This window comes from Mastacembelus armatus, chromosome 5 (assembly GCF_900324485.2).
Source record: "Mastacembelus armatus chromosome 5, fMasArm1.2, whole genome shotgun sequence".
Classification (NCBI taxonomy): Eukaryota; Metazoa; Chordata; class Actinopteri; order Synbranchiformes; family Mastacembelidae; genus Mastacembelus; species Mastacembelus armatus.
The window spans coordinates 23,098,223-23,112,842 of NC_046637.1; the positions used below are offsets into that span (position 1 = coordinate 23,098,223).

General features: G+C 40.3%; 1 protein-coding gene across 1 annotated transcript; it reads left to right on the top strand.

Moving 5' to 3' along the window:
* Window positions 1-727: 727 nt before the first annotated feature.
* Window positions 728-12,481, top strand: ell2 (elongation factor for RNA polymerase II 2). The gene is made up of 12 exons (XM_026307835.2): window positions 728-977; window positions 3,392-3,439; window positions 4,137-4,261; window positions 4,362-4,525; window positions 6,507-6,766; window positions 7,193-7,317; window positions 8,282-8,354; window positions 8,436-9,111; window positions 10,121-10,193; window positions 10,437-10,608; window positions 11,025-11,069; window positions 11,244-12,481. The coding sequence occupies exons 1-12, from the start codon at window positions 810-812 to the stop codon at window positions 11,358-11,360; spliced, it is 2,046 nt and encodes a 681-aa protein (XP_026163620.1). The 5' UTR covers window positions 728-809; the 3' UTR covers window positions 11,361-12,481.
* Window positions 12,482-14,620: the final 2,139 nt, after the last annotated feature.

A 14,620-nucleotide genomic window follows, 5' to 3' on the forward strand; every position in this document is an offset into this window, starting at 1 on the left:
GGACTGACATAGAGAGATAGTGGAGGTGCAGCACTCAGGGGGATGTCACATTACATCCCATTATTAAATAAACCACATGAAAGATAATAAGTAGTTGACAGAATAGTTGACTATGAAAAACTGTCCTTAGTGACACTATTGCATTCAGAATTGAACTGACATGGGTGGTTATAATAACAAAAGCAGCGTGTTGTTTATTTTTACTATTGTGTATTACTAATTAGTTTATTTAACCTGACACAACAAGCACCCACAGCGTACCTGTTGTGCCAGGTTTGAGAAACAGGACCAACATGTGCAAAAACCTTTCAATATATACAGTGCAACATAGGCAAGTAGCTCACATAGAGTGTGCTGGGCTCAATATTTTGAGGTAATGCTAATAATACAGTGTCTGCTAAACTGTATGTAAATACAATTCAGTTTCCACTGCTGTAGAGTCTGCAAAATCTGCATATGACTGTTTGACCAGGCTAGAAATAAATGTACCATGTCAGCAAAAGAGAACAGGCAGAGGCAGTTTGGTTAACTACAGTGTCTGACAGAGAAAAAGGGACAGTAGTCACTAAAATGTCTCCTATTACGGTAGCACCTCAAAGAAACAGATATGAGCCCATGTACTTGGTTTCCTAAATGCGTAGCCAAACCCAAACCTGTAATATACACACTAATATGTTGTAGCTCACTAAAGTGCGTTATGCTGTAAATCGACTGGGTGGAAAGTGACAATCAATACCCTGCTGTGAGCCCTGCAGGAGCAGCTGCAGTCCCTCCCCGGGCCACAGAGCGACCGGGGCCTGGGCGTCTACATGCTCCACAGGGACGATGGTGGACGGCTGGTAAACATGGCGGCGCTCTCCGAGGATGGGAGGTACGGATTAAATTGTGGCCAACAGAGCGCCGACAGGGTCACCGTGTTGCACGTCAAATTGACCGAGACGGCGCTCAGGGCGATAGAGAGCCACCAAAGCTGCACGGTGAGTGAAACAGGCTTGTATTTCGGCGAAAAGCGGCTCGGACTGTGGGGCTGACACGGCTCGTCTCCGCCGGGACCTGCCACGCACAGCTAGCGTCAGAGCTGCAGTTAGCTAGGCTGGTTTCTGCCTGTTTCTTGGCTGTTTTCGACCTATGTGAGTAAAATAACCAACAGAAGAAGATTAACGAGGCTATGAGCTCATGCTCTGGCCCAGTTTGACGAACTGACAAATGTGATTTTACCCAGAAAAGTTGGTGGTGAAGTTTGACGCGGATTAGCCACCGTTAGCTCTGGGCTGGTCTGGCCAAGTCCTGTTTTTTCTGGCCGAACTCAGTCGACCAAATTAGGGAAGTGGTAATTTCATATCGACTTGTCACCGAACAGGTTGAATGGTAAAAGCTGTGGTTACCTACATGAACTTTATTTCGATTAAGTTTGCGCTAGGTGAAAGTACAAGATCAGGGAAAACTTAACCAGCGTTAATGTTGATGACAGCACCACAGCCTGGCAGGGTCATCGTTTAGTTTGGCTTAATTATAAAATGCTGCGGCTAAAAGAGCTGCCATGCTGTGCATTCTGACTGCCTCAAAGGGTTACACAGAACAAATGTTTAGTTTTGGATTGTTTGACAAGCTGTGGAAAATGTTTGCACAACGTTATGTGCATGAGAGGAGTAGGCCTGCCCTCGCTAATCGTTTCATTTTGTTCAAAATAAAATATATTCATGCACAACAAGCTGCTTATTCACCCTGAGCTGGACACCAGCAGCCAGTGAGAAGTCTTTTAAACTATGGGTGTGCTAATAAAGCCATGCATACCTGTGCTGATGAAATATATGAAGTGTTAATCTTGAACTGTACAAGTAGTGTAATCTTGTTAAGGTGCTACACAGGTGGACTAATCTGGAGGTATCTCTGCAGTCTGAGATGGCCTGAAGCCAAGTTACCTGACCTTAACTATTACATAACAGTGACTGGGCCTGGGTTTACTCTCAGGGGCTGATGCAGCAAACTTTAGCATGGGGCTGTAGTGTTCAGAGGTCTCTGCCACTGTTTTTAATGGCACAGAGTGTGTGTGTGTGTGTGTGTGTGTGTGTGTGAGAGTGTATGTTCGCCCCACACCCTCACACCCTGAGTGTGTCTGTATGCTGCATTGAGTGGCAGCCTGCCATCTCTTGCTGACTGAGCAGCCAAAACTGCCTGCTTTTTGTTTCTGCCTCCCTTTCAGTAACGTGTGTTGTAGCTCAACCAGTCATCGAACTATAGAAGCTGGCTATCTTTGTCTTTCTGTGGTGATGTGAAATGTGATCAGACTGTGTGTTAGTGTGTCTATAGTGGGGGAGGGAGTCAGTCAGTGGCTTAACTTTAACAACCATGCCATGATTCTGATAAAAGCATCTTTAATGTATGACTGGGCAAGCATGTTTTAATGTCCAGGAAGAAGCAGTTAATAAAACGCACATTTCACTTACACCAGTTCATATATTTCAGATGTCTCTGATCTGTCCAACCACTTTCTGCTGCTGACTAAAAAAAAAAAAAGCTTTGGAGTCCTGTGCTTTTCTGTCCTAACCTAACCTGCATATTTGTGGCTGTCAACTCCATTTCAAGCAGCCACTGACACAAACTTGCAACTTACACAAAACAAAGATGTTTTAGAAATGCCTTCTTCAAAGTATCTGCTGTGTTTGAGTGTTGTCCAAGTTCCACTATTTGAGTTCAGATAAAAGCAAGCAGTTGCACCTACTGCCTACACATTAACCACTTAAAAGAACAGGTAAAGTTGACTCACATGGTCTTTCTGTAGATTTAAACTTAAGGGCTCACAGGCAGTCACATGTTTCAAGTATTAGTGGTGACAGCCACCTCTGGCCTGGCACTATTTGATTTATCAGGCTTAGTAGGTGGTCATTTCACTCACTAAGCCTGATAAATTACACTGTTGCTGATTTACATTTTCCACAAGTAAAAACAAACAAACAAAAAAAAAAAACAGGTTGATTCACAGTTGCATGAAAATAAGAAAGATTGTCTGTCTTCAGGTTTTCGTTCTTGCATTTTGAAAAGAGATTATTGCCTAGGTGCTTTTTTCTGACGCTGAATGCCTTTGCTGACAGCTTCAGTCTTTATGAGTTTGTTTAAGTGCAGCTTTTAACAGAATATGTAATAAGAGAGTTTGCTCAGCCAGCCTTTGTCAGTACTGGTTGCAGGCATGCTTGGTGTGATAGGACCCCAAGGCTCTGCTGTTCTGTACAAATGTTTTTATTCTCAGCAAAGTAGTGTTGCATGTTCTGCAAGTTCAAGACCCCTGCCCTCTGAATTTGGTTGTGTGTAGCTATTTGTTGTCTAACTAAAAAGAATTGCTCCCATTAATCGTTTATAGTAATAAGATTAAACTGTTTCCATTCACTTTCAGAATGTACCTTCTTTGCGGCCGTCAATACAATTTAAGGGACTACAAGGGGTAAGTACTTTGCTCTTCCTTGAGATTTGTGTCAGATAAGAAATTATTCATTCCCAGAGTTGTAAAAAAGCCCTAGGTTTGTTTGTTGTGAGATGCTGTTACATAAGTCTTAGAGACAATAAAACCCGTGATTCCATCGTACTTGGTCAAGTTAAACAGCGACTTGATTACTTCTTGGTTTACACTTATCAGTGTCCTCTGTTATAGCATGATCATATACATCAGAAATATGTTTATCATGGTGTAAGAATACAGGGCAAAAGACACTATAGAAGATATTATATTGCCTCAGAAGATCATGACTGAAAATGAAGGTGATGTTGTTGACCTCTGTATGTTTTTCTGAGAGGTACAACTAATTTCAGATTCTCGTGAAGTCTGCTGTTTTGTGCCGCTTGTAGTGCATAATGTATATGACTCAGATGGGGCCTCATCTTAGCTGCTGAGACCTTGTTGTTTAAGGTTAACTTCCGTATTGTGTACATCAAACCGTGTTCCTCAAATGTAGAAACTGCCATTCTCCAGGATGTGCTTAAACACAAGCAAGATTCAATGTTTAGTGTATGACAGTTTTGTTAATTTGTATTAGCCATCTGATTTTCATTATCCATCTCTCCTAAAATAATAGTCTGACACTCAGATATGAATAGATACTACAAGTTGTGTTATTCTCCATTTCTGTGTGAATGCTTTGCAGCGCATTAAAATTCCCAAGACTGATTCATCCTCAGACACCTTCCACAATTTTGATTTTTACCTGTCTAATGTGGGCAAGGACAACCCTCAGGGAAGCTTTGAGTGCATCCACCAGTATGTGTCCAGGTAACCACTGTAATCACTGGTTAGATGAATCAACTGTTACACCCTTCTCTTGCATTGCTAGACGGTAATCCTCCTCTGCCTCACATTTCTTCCTCTCCAGCTCAGGGACCTCCCGCCTGGCTTTGCTGGCAACAGTACAGGACAAGATCACTGTCTGTGCCACTAAGGAGTCCTACCAGGTGACCCGGGAACGCATGACCCAGGCTGTGGAGGACACGCGTGAACGTGGGACCAAAGTTATTAAGCCTGGAGGCCAGTACAGAGGTAAGGCCCTGACCGCAGTCTACCTAGCTGCCGGATGCCAGGTTGGATCATCGTCCCGTCAGCCCTCTTCTTTGTTTATTTTTTTTTGTTTTCAAAGTCAGCCAGACTTAATAGGTAAAAGCTAAAGCAAAAATTAGCACATCTAAGGATTTTGCTTAATTACAATTCTTTATTTTAATCCTTATGGTTTCCATGAATTAAAATATCCAAATATGGAGGTAGTACCCTGGAATAAAAAAAAAAAAAAAGTAAAAAAGACAAATTAGGATAGAAAATGTGAAACAGAGAATGCACGTAAGGGACATGAAACTGAAAGTTAATTTCATTTGGTTATGTACTAAAGTTTTGCTTTGGAAACAGGTGACAGGTTTCTGCATGTCTTTGAATGTCCTGTAACTGTCAACATAATTTTTGTTTGTACACACATGTCTTATTTGCTTTTTGCATGATATAAAGCTAATTTAACCATCCTTATAGTTAAAACAATTTCTTAGGTCTAAGCCTACATCAGACTTTCTTGCCTAAATCAGATATGTAGCTCAGTTCACAGAATTGTCTATGCAGGTTAAAACCCTCCTCTGGCCAGTTTTGCTGGGCCCTGGGGATACATTTACATTTACCAGCCCAGAATGAAACTGGGAAATGAAAGGAGCAGCAGAGAAATGTGGTGGGACAAGAGCTTGAGGCAGCTGGTTTGGAGTGAACACCATATTTACTAATGCAAAAGAGGACTTCAGTTTCTGTTCTTTGACAGGCTGTTAATTTCAGGTAACTGTCTGTAACCCGTACTTTTTAAAGACAACCATTGACATGTAAAATGCAGTGGCATTAAATGTTCGAAGTTACCCTATACTGGTTCTCCTGTGTAAAGTGACTGAAAGACAAAACCAACTTACTTAGCTTTGCACCTCCAGCAGTCTGTCACTGGCCTGTTAGACAACATGAAGTGTACAAGCTTACACCTCTACAACATGGCTCCTAGTCTTTGCTTTTTTTTTTTTTTTTTTTTTTTTGCTGACAAAGCAGGGAGGCTGGAATTTTTCCTGTCTCTGCCTCGCTCTAACCTTAATCTCTTAAAGAGCATTAGAATTTCAGAATGACCATGAAACAGTATAGAGAAATGTGCAGGCTTGCTGACTAAAGCAAGCAAAGAACAGATGTCTTCAGTCTAATCACCTGGACACCTAATATTCTTTAGACTATATGTAGATGTAATTTTAAAAGGATAGAATTACCATCTTGCCCATTAGTCTTCACTCAATTATGAATAACAACAAATGCCTTTTATTTACAGAATGATTTAGACCCTTACATCAGTAGAAGCCTTGCTGGGAGCAAATGGGCTAAATCGTTTTGGCTTAAGATTTGCACACCTGGATTTAAGCAGTTTATCCTGTTCTTGACATAGCCTCTCAAGCCAAACATGAGTGTAGGTTGATCCATATATACTTACATTTACTAAATTATAATGAAGAGGTCTGAGTACTTTCCAAAGCAACTTAAAACTTGAAAACAGCCCAGAATAAAGTGTAGTTTATTGACACCCTCTATTCTATGGGGTTGGAGTGGGAGGTTCTAATGAAGTTGAATTTATTTAAGCTGAGATATGATTCATTTAATTTTGTCTCCAGTTACAGGATTTTTTTTTTTTTTTTTTTTTTTTTGAATTGGGTTTTACTGTGTGTGGTTGATTCAACTTCTCCAAGTGTTTTAAGAATGTCTGGTATGTTTTATTTATATTATTTGGTCCTAGTTCATTTGTTCTGCTGTTAGATCCTCCTTTTCGAGCAGGCAGTGTTTTTATGTCTGTAATGGCAATGGAAAATTTCTTTGTAAAGTTAGTGCTACAGAGCTCATACATACCCTGAAGCTTCCATTTTTATTATCATTGTAAGTGAAATGGTAAACAGGAGAGATAATGGAAGATAATCGTGTCATTGTCTGTCAAAATGAGGTGTTTATCTTTACCTCATATCTCTAGGAAAGCAAGTCCATATTCGTAAGCCTGCACTATCAGCCCCAGAGGTGGTCCCAGAGCGCAAGCGCTCTACACCTATCAACCCAGCCAACACTATTCGTAAGTGCCTTTCCAATAACCCCGTGTCCCAGAGGCCATTCCGGGACCGCATCATCCACCTGCTGACATTGAGGTCTTACAAGAAACTGGAAGTGCTTGCCCGTTTACAAAGGGATGGTATCAACCAGAAGGATCGAAACTCATTAGGGACCACCCTGCAACAGGTACTGATAGACAAGTGCTCTGTGGCTTTTTATGAATACCATAATATGATGTGAATATTGAGAGATCGTTATTTATATACCCTTTTGTTATGTAGAGAAATATAGCAGCAATAAAATTATTTTTTCAAAAAAAAACTGATGTTTTGGTATTTGAATTATAAATGCCATTGTTCTGCGTGTACTTACCTGGATCCCAGAGATCCCATTACCTATCTTGTACATAATATACACAAAAGTACCCGAGGAAATTCAGGTCACACTACAATGGTTTCATTCAGTTTTACAAGACATGAGCCATTTAATCGTTAAACATTATTTGCATGCACAAATGTTTGGTCAGCACAGGAAGTGTGAAGTTTCTGTTTGCTCATTCCTCCCCATGCTATCATAGGGTTTACTTTGAAACTCTGTTTCTGTACAAAACAGGTGGCAAATCTGAACCCTAAAGACAACACGTACTCACTGAAGGACTTTATTTATCGTGATGTCCAGCGAGACTGGCCTGGATACACTGATGATGAGAAGTCCCAGGTTGACCGGATTCTTGCCCGGTACAGAGATCATTTGCATTTTATGGGGGATGGATACAATTAAGTATTTGTACTAGTTTAAAGTAATGGCCTACCCTACTGTGAGTTAAAAGTGCCAGTTTTTACAATTGGTTTTATTGTCCTTCACATCATAAAGAGGCTGTTGTCAGCTTGAAGTAACATTAGTTACAATGGACTACATGGATTACAATGTTTGTAAAGTTTTTTGTTTTTGTTTTTTTTTTTTTATAAATGTGCCTTTCCCTCAAAGCATCTTTTACAACATGAGAACACACAAATGTTCATTTTTACTGTTACTGCTGGGTATATTGCCAGGTAATGGAAAATGTATTTACTGCATGTGGTTTTGGGAGTCATTTAGGAATTGTATGATGTTTTTTTTTTTTTTTTTTTTTTTTTATTGCACTGAAAACCTGTTGACCACATCTGCTGTGCTCTAAAGGAGAAACCTGTCTACCTTTTAAATGCCACCTTCAAAAGCTACTGGAGCCAGTCACTCATTATTTTAAAGGAATAGTTTAGGATTTTTGAAGTTTCTCACCAGCTCATGTAGTACACAGTGTATAATTTCTCCCATTATCAAGTACACTAACATTGTAAACTACACTGTTTAGTGCAGTTTCTTCATCTTGACAAATGTGATGAAGATACTTTCTCCTCATACATTTGCAAATCAGATTCAGGTGTAAGCTTGTTTTAAATTATGCATTGTTTATGTAAGTGTTTGGTGGCTGCAGTCTTTGGCCTTGCAATATGTCAAGCTGCGGCTGCTGTCTCCTGGAAGGAAAGTATTAATGACTGTAACACAATTTCTTGTGTACTACGTGAAACTGTGGGTTTAAAATGAGGATCCTTTGGCACAATTACTTTAATAAGTGTCTTTATTGGCATGTCCTTGTGATGATAACTGAGCACTGCTACCTAATGTTACAATTCGGCCCTGACACAACTTTTTTCTTAACAGCAAATTAGGTCTTCCTACTGAGACACACTCATCAAGCACTTCTCCCAAAGATAGTGTCCCCACATCCCCCAAGGTATCTACACAAATGAACACTAATACACACCCTGCAGTGCTTTATGCAATGTTGAACTAAATTCTGTGTTTGTTCTTACAGAAGCGGCCAGCAGACTTTGACTTCATTGATCCTTTGGCGCCCAAGAAAGCCCGCATCTCACACCTCAGCAATAGAGGTCCAGCCGCATCTTTGTCGTCCTCCTCTGACCGCCGTGAGGACGAGAGCAGCCCTGGCTCTAAACGCTCATCCTTGCCCTCCAGCGCCACCTCAGGCCCTCCCACCTATCTCCCCATTTCGTCCCACCCTCCTGCGCCCTCTCACCAGCAGCCCAGCCCAGCCGCCAACTCCAATTCACCCAGCACCCCAGAGGGCTGTGGCACCCAGGACCTGCCCATGGACCAGAGTTCTTCTTGCAGAGACCCTTCACCCAGGCCTTTCTCCTCCGATAGAGCCCTGCAGGACCGTTTTCACCACCCTGTCCAAGTCCCCAGACCGGCCTCCTCTCCGAGCTCTGGCCCTCGCACCTCATTCACAGTTACCTCCACTGTCATCACCAGCCCAACGTTGTCCAGCAGTACCAACAAAAAGTTCAAAAAGAAATCAAAGAAGCACAAAGACAAAGATCGAGAGAAGGAGAAAAAGAAATGGACTGATAAAGGCAGCAGTAGTCCTCCAGCTGTAGCAGAGCAGGCTGAGGAGAGTCGTAAAGCCAAAAAGAGGAACAGAGCTGAGGAAGAGAACAAAGTTAGGGACAAGAACTCTCAAAAAGATCAAGGTGCATTTCTGTCTTATCAGTACTGCTGAATGCTGATGTCTCATGACTTGCATGACTCGACAATTTGAGCCCATTTACTACTTCACACACCTCATTACTTCGTTTCTCAGCTTGAACTTTTCAATATTACTTTTTTTTTTTTTTTTTTTTTTGGCTTCTGGTCAGTTACCTCAGCAGCAGATCTTTAGATATGTATCAATTTTTTTTTTTTTTAATCAGCGGGTTTTGGAACACAATCTAGCGTTAGCATAAGGCTTGAGAACAAAATTCTTCACTCCTCTCCTCTCCATGCATATTTCCATTTTCCATTTATAAAAAATAGTAGGAAAAAGTTACAAACTGCAGCTTTACAATGAATTAACTATATTTAATAGGAAAGACATGTCATGGCATCAAACCTACAGAGAATATGGCAGTTTTCTCAAATTTATTTAACAGCCAAGACACTTTTAACAGCAGCAGGCAACTGCTGTTGGCAAACTAGCTCTGGTAAGCACACTGTATGCTAGTAGCCCATCAGGAAGCAGACAGACCTAGCTGACATAGCTGTTGAATGTCGATATTTTTTGAATGAACTGGTGTAGCCTAAATTTGGCCATTTACATTTTGACATATCACAGCAGGAAGCAGACCGGTGTTAAATGATTCACTGCTGAATTTTATTTAACTGCTTTGGTTTTAAGGGTCCTGCTACTTTTCATCCCAGCTCACTTTCACATATCATGACACAAAGCTGTTAAAAACACCAGGTGCTTTTCCAACCTCTAACTTTAATGGGATGATAATATTGTTCTGTGTGTGGCAGATGCTCAAGTAGGTAATAACTGATTAGCATATTAGCCATAAAAAAAACTTTAATTGGCTGTAATATCAGTGCTGTGTGTGTGTGTGCACGCACACATTGTGGGAACCCAGCTCTGCTTACACACTTAGATGGTGAGGCCTTGGCCTAACTTGAGACCAGACACTGGTGCAGATTTTGCCTTGTAACACTTCTCTCTCCCCACAGGCTCATCAGACAAAGAGAAGCCAGTCCAGTCCACTGAATTCTCCTCCACAACAGACATGCCAGACTATATAGTGTGAGTTATCTTGATGCTGCAGCCAACGACTATTTTAATAATCGATTAATCAGTCAGTTATGTTTTTAATTAATTGATTTATCTGATTTTAGTAAAAAATATAGTCTGTATTCAACACTCTATTTTCAAAATGTGAACCATAAGCAACGAGTTTGCTTCACATGTTTTGGGAACAGACAGGCCCAAAGAACTGTGCAGCATGTTTGTGTGGTTTCATTTCCTTTCTTTTTCTTGTATTTACAGGAAATACATGCCGTTGGTGTCCATGGACCAGCGACAAAGCTACAAGGATGACTTTAACGCAGAGTATGATGAGTACCGCCTGTTGCATGCCCGTGTGGAGAGCGTCACCCGCCACTTTACCCAGCTGGATTCCCAGTGCCGCAAGCTGGTACCTGGCACCAAAGAGTACCAGGTCCTATTGGAACAGTTAGCTTAAACACACTCCATTGCAGGACCTTAGCTGAATGTTTGTGGTGGCTTTGTCATCTTAATACAATGTATTCTATAATTGTCATGAACTATTTAAGATAGCCAACCAAAACAGAATTATAAAACCTACCAGAGATCGGGTATCATAATCGGGTATCTTAATGCTAGTGCTAATTTTGATCATTTCTGCTGTTTAGATAATAGTACATATTCCAAACGGCGTATTCAGAGTTTTTCATGATTCTACCAGTCTTGCAACTGACTCCTATAGACTGTAATGAAGCATTTGGCTTAAGGCTCTAACAGAGATGTCTGTTAGTATACTGGTGACACACAGCAGGTGAGAGGGATAATAATGCTTAATAATCAACTAAAATCTATATTTTTCTAATTTTACAGAAATTACAAGAGGAAGTCTTGAAAGAGTACAAGAAGATGAAACAAGTAAGTATTTACCATAGGCTTGTATTTGGTAAGGAGGTGTTTTTATAGACTACAGAATTTGCACTGTTTTCTATTAACTCTATTTACATTAGGTTTTGTTTCTGTCAAGCACAGGGGTAGTTGCTGTGGGCATGATAGCTGTAGGAGCCTGACGTGTGTGTGTTTGTTTTATAGCACAGCCCCAACTACCATGAGGAGAAACAGCGATGCGAGTACCTGCACAACAAGTTGGCCCACATCAAGCGGCTAATTGCTGATTTTGACCAGCGCAGAGCCCAAGCCTGGTGCTGAGAACACAGCACATCTTCACTAGTCAGTATTGAAAATGGGGTGTCACACCAGGAGGGGGTGTCCAACTGGCTTTTATTTATTAACACCCCTTCAGTTACTGCCTTCCTCCCTCCCTCCCTTTCTTCTTTTTCCTTAATCCTTCTTCATTCCTTACTTCCCTTTTCAAAACTTTGATTCCAGAGGCCTCATTGTTGCCTGCAATTTAGAAATTCTCACTTTGACTTTTATCCCTATCTTTTCTTCCTTCTCTCTCTCTCTCTCTCTCTCTCTCTCTCTCAATGAGCTCCTGTGGACTATAATACCACTGGACAAGTGGAAGGAGCTGCCTGCATGTGTGAATGGGTTTGGGGAAAAACTTTTCTAACCTTGAAAGGACTTTATCTTGAGGCAAAAAAAAAAAGAACAAAAAATATTTTTGAGCATCAGAAAAAATATTAACATGTATTTAAGTAAAAAATAAAAAAAAGAGGGAGATCTATTTATTTTGGAACTCAGTGCGAAAGAAGAGTCTGCAGATTATATATTGTTTAACTTTTTTGAAAATATTGCAAAAAAATCACTGCAGGCCTTATGTGTTTGACTTTGTGAAGCCATTTTTGCACGCAAGATCTATTGTCTTCTCATTTGGCAAAGATGTCTCTGCTGTCTCGTTTGCCCTCGTCGTACAAAACTACTACATAACCTCGCTTCAACAAATTGCAGTCATTGAGGCTGAAGAGAGAGGAAATCAGACAGGAAGAGACATCACATGAGCTGACTGAGGAACAACAACAGTATGTGCGCATGGATTGTAAATTTACTTTTAACAGCCATGTTGGGGTTGTGAGCGTGAGCTAAATGAAGGGAGTATGACCCCTGTCATTTGGGGGCAGTATTCCTGCACCAAGTGTTGTGTGCACGGTGGGTGCAATATGGGTGCCTTAAGGAGTTTACCTTCCACACTAGGGGCCACAGGCTACACAAAGGAACTACAACTGTCTGGAAACAGGTTGTGTGTGTATGTGTGCGTGTGTGTGGATGTTTGAGTGAAGAAGGAAAGGATGATAAGTCTAGAAGGAGTGTTAAAAATGGTGCAAGCCTGTGTGTGTGTTGTTGTATGGTTGTGCATTATATGGAGTGATGGCTGAAAGGAAAAAAATATGTGTGTGTGTGTGTCTCTGTATGTGGGTGGGTGGGGAGAGGGGTGAGAACCATACAGAGGGGAAAAAAAAAAAAAAAAAGGCTGCTTTAGCGTTTGACCAGCCAGGACACTCACGATCAACCTGGCTGGAGTAGCAGTACCTGGTGTTTAATTGAGGAGTTATTATACTTATGTCCAGAATGGTTTGTCTCTAAACCCTGGAAAAGACTGCAGCCGCCTCTTCAGCTTTATCCTGCGGTAAACAGTCCGTCTATATTAGAAAGAAGCAAAAACTTCAGAGAATTCATCTGTATTATGATGTCAAATGTATTTGATTCTTAGTTTGAGTCTGCAGCACAGTGAAAGATTTCAAAGTAGCTTTTTTTTCTGCCCACAATACTTATATTGATTTAGTTCAATGGATGAATGAAAAGGCTCAACTTAAAGACTTTATTTCAACAATGGAAAACTTGTTTACAAACCTGTGTTAGAAAGTTTGCCAAAAATTAAATACATTTCTGGTACTGTATCTATGGAGTAAAACTCCTGATTAGGGCTTAATTTTATGAGACATTAATACAGGAATATAAAAACACACTTACATTTGGGGATGTGAAGAGGAACTTAGTCACTGTGTACCTAGAAAAATCAACAATCTTCAACCTCAGTGTAATATGAAATGTATTCAGTGTGGACATGTAGGAGTGGTCCTGGTACACAAAATGTTAAAATGGAGAGTTGAGTAAATATTGGCCAGATCCATTTCGTGTATACTTTGGTTGTGGCATTCTGTTAAACAGTCAGTCTCTGCAGTAGACTGACTGTTTTGGTCAGAGGTCAGAATCAGCTTAGCATAATTACAAACTGCTTAACTTGGTGTCTCAAGTTATTTTGGATGGAAAATCAGCACTTGTGTCACGGCTGCTGATACAGTGTCCACAACAGACAAGGTGCTACTTGAGATTTACACTTAGTATAACTGTGAGTGACAGGGTCAGTGTTTTTGGTTTGTTATTCTTCTCTTACCCTGAAATGGTTACTTCTCAAAGTTTTGAATCACAATGGGCCAGTCTGATCTTGAAGCCAGAGCTTTCGATGCAGCCTGCAAGATGTCTGTTATCTGTGGCTTTTCAGCGTTCCAGATGTTTGTCACCAGAGCTGTCTAAATGACATGAATTTACCTAAAATGATTCATTACATTGGAGGCAAAGGGTTGATCAAGAGTCTTAATGAGGAAGTGACAAAATTAAAAATGCCCTGGCAGTGTTTAGATATGAAATACCACTGAAAATGTGATTTTGAGTGAATCTGATCCTGCCCCTCTGAAAATGTACAAGACATTTTAATAAAGTCAACTTAGATTTACTCGGATAATGTCTTTGTTTCTTTTCTTTGCACATTTGAGATTAGCAAAATATGATTTATTAAAAACACTGGCTGATTTTTAGGTGTTATCAAAAGCATGTTGGTTATAGGCAATGTTAGCAACACAGCAGTAACCATAAGATTCATTTTATCTGAGTCTCCTGTCCTGGAGTCTGCCAGATTATTTGACATAAAGATTAATCCAAATATGAATGTTGTTCTGAGTGTTTTGGAGTGTTTCTCCTCATTTTAAGGAAAACAAAGAAAAAGCACCTCATAGATGCAGATGTCGTTTGCATGAAAGTAACATCAAATCAGAAATACGAAGAATTAAATATGTCCCATCTTGAAAACATTTGGACATTATTCTCATAGTTACTACCCTTTTTATGATACATTAAATAAGTTTGGCTGTAACTCTGTTAGGACCAATGAAGGGCAGCATTTAACAACATGTAGATTAGTTATTGACTCTGTGGTTTAAAACATCTGCCTAGTTATTCATGGTACCAGCAGTTAAAACACTTGGAAACAGTTATGCAAACAACCAAATTCAGATGACCTATATCTCAACAAAAATTTAAATCTTGCTTTCATGTAAATTATCTTTGTGGCTGAGAAAGACTGGTGGTTTAAAATGTTGACTGACCTTAAAGACGTGTGATCATGCTGCTCTCGCAAATGTGTCACTTTTTATGCTTACTCAATTAACTTTCTTAGTTGCTTCCAGTTGTAGCCACTAATGTGAAATAAGGTTGAAACTAAAGCAGCAGGA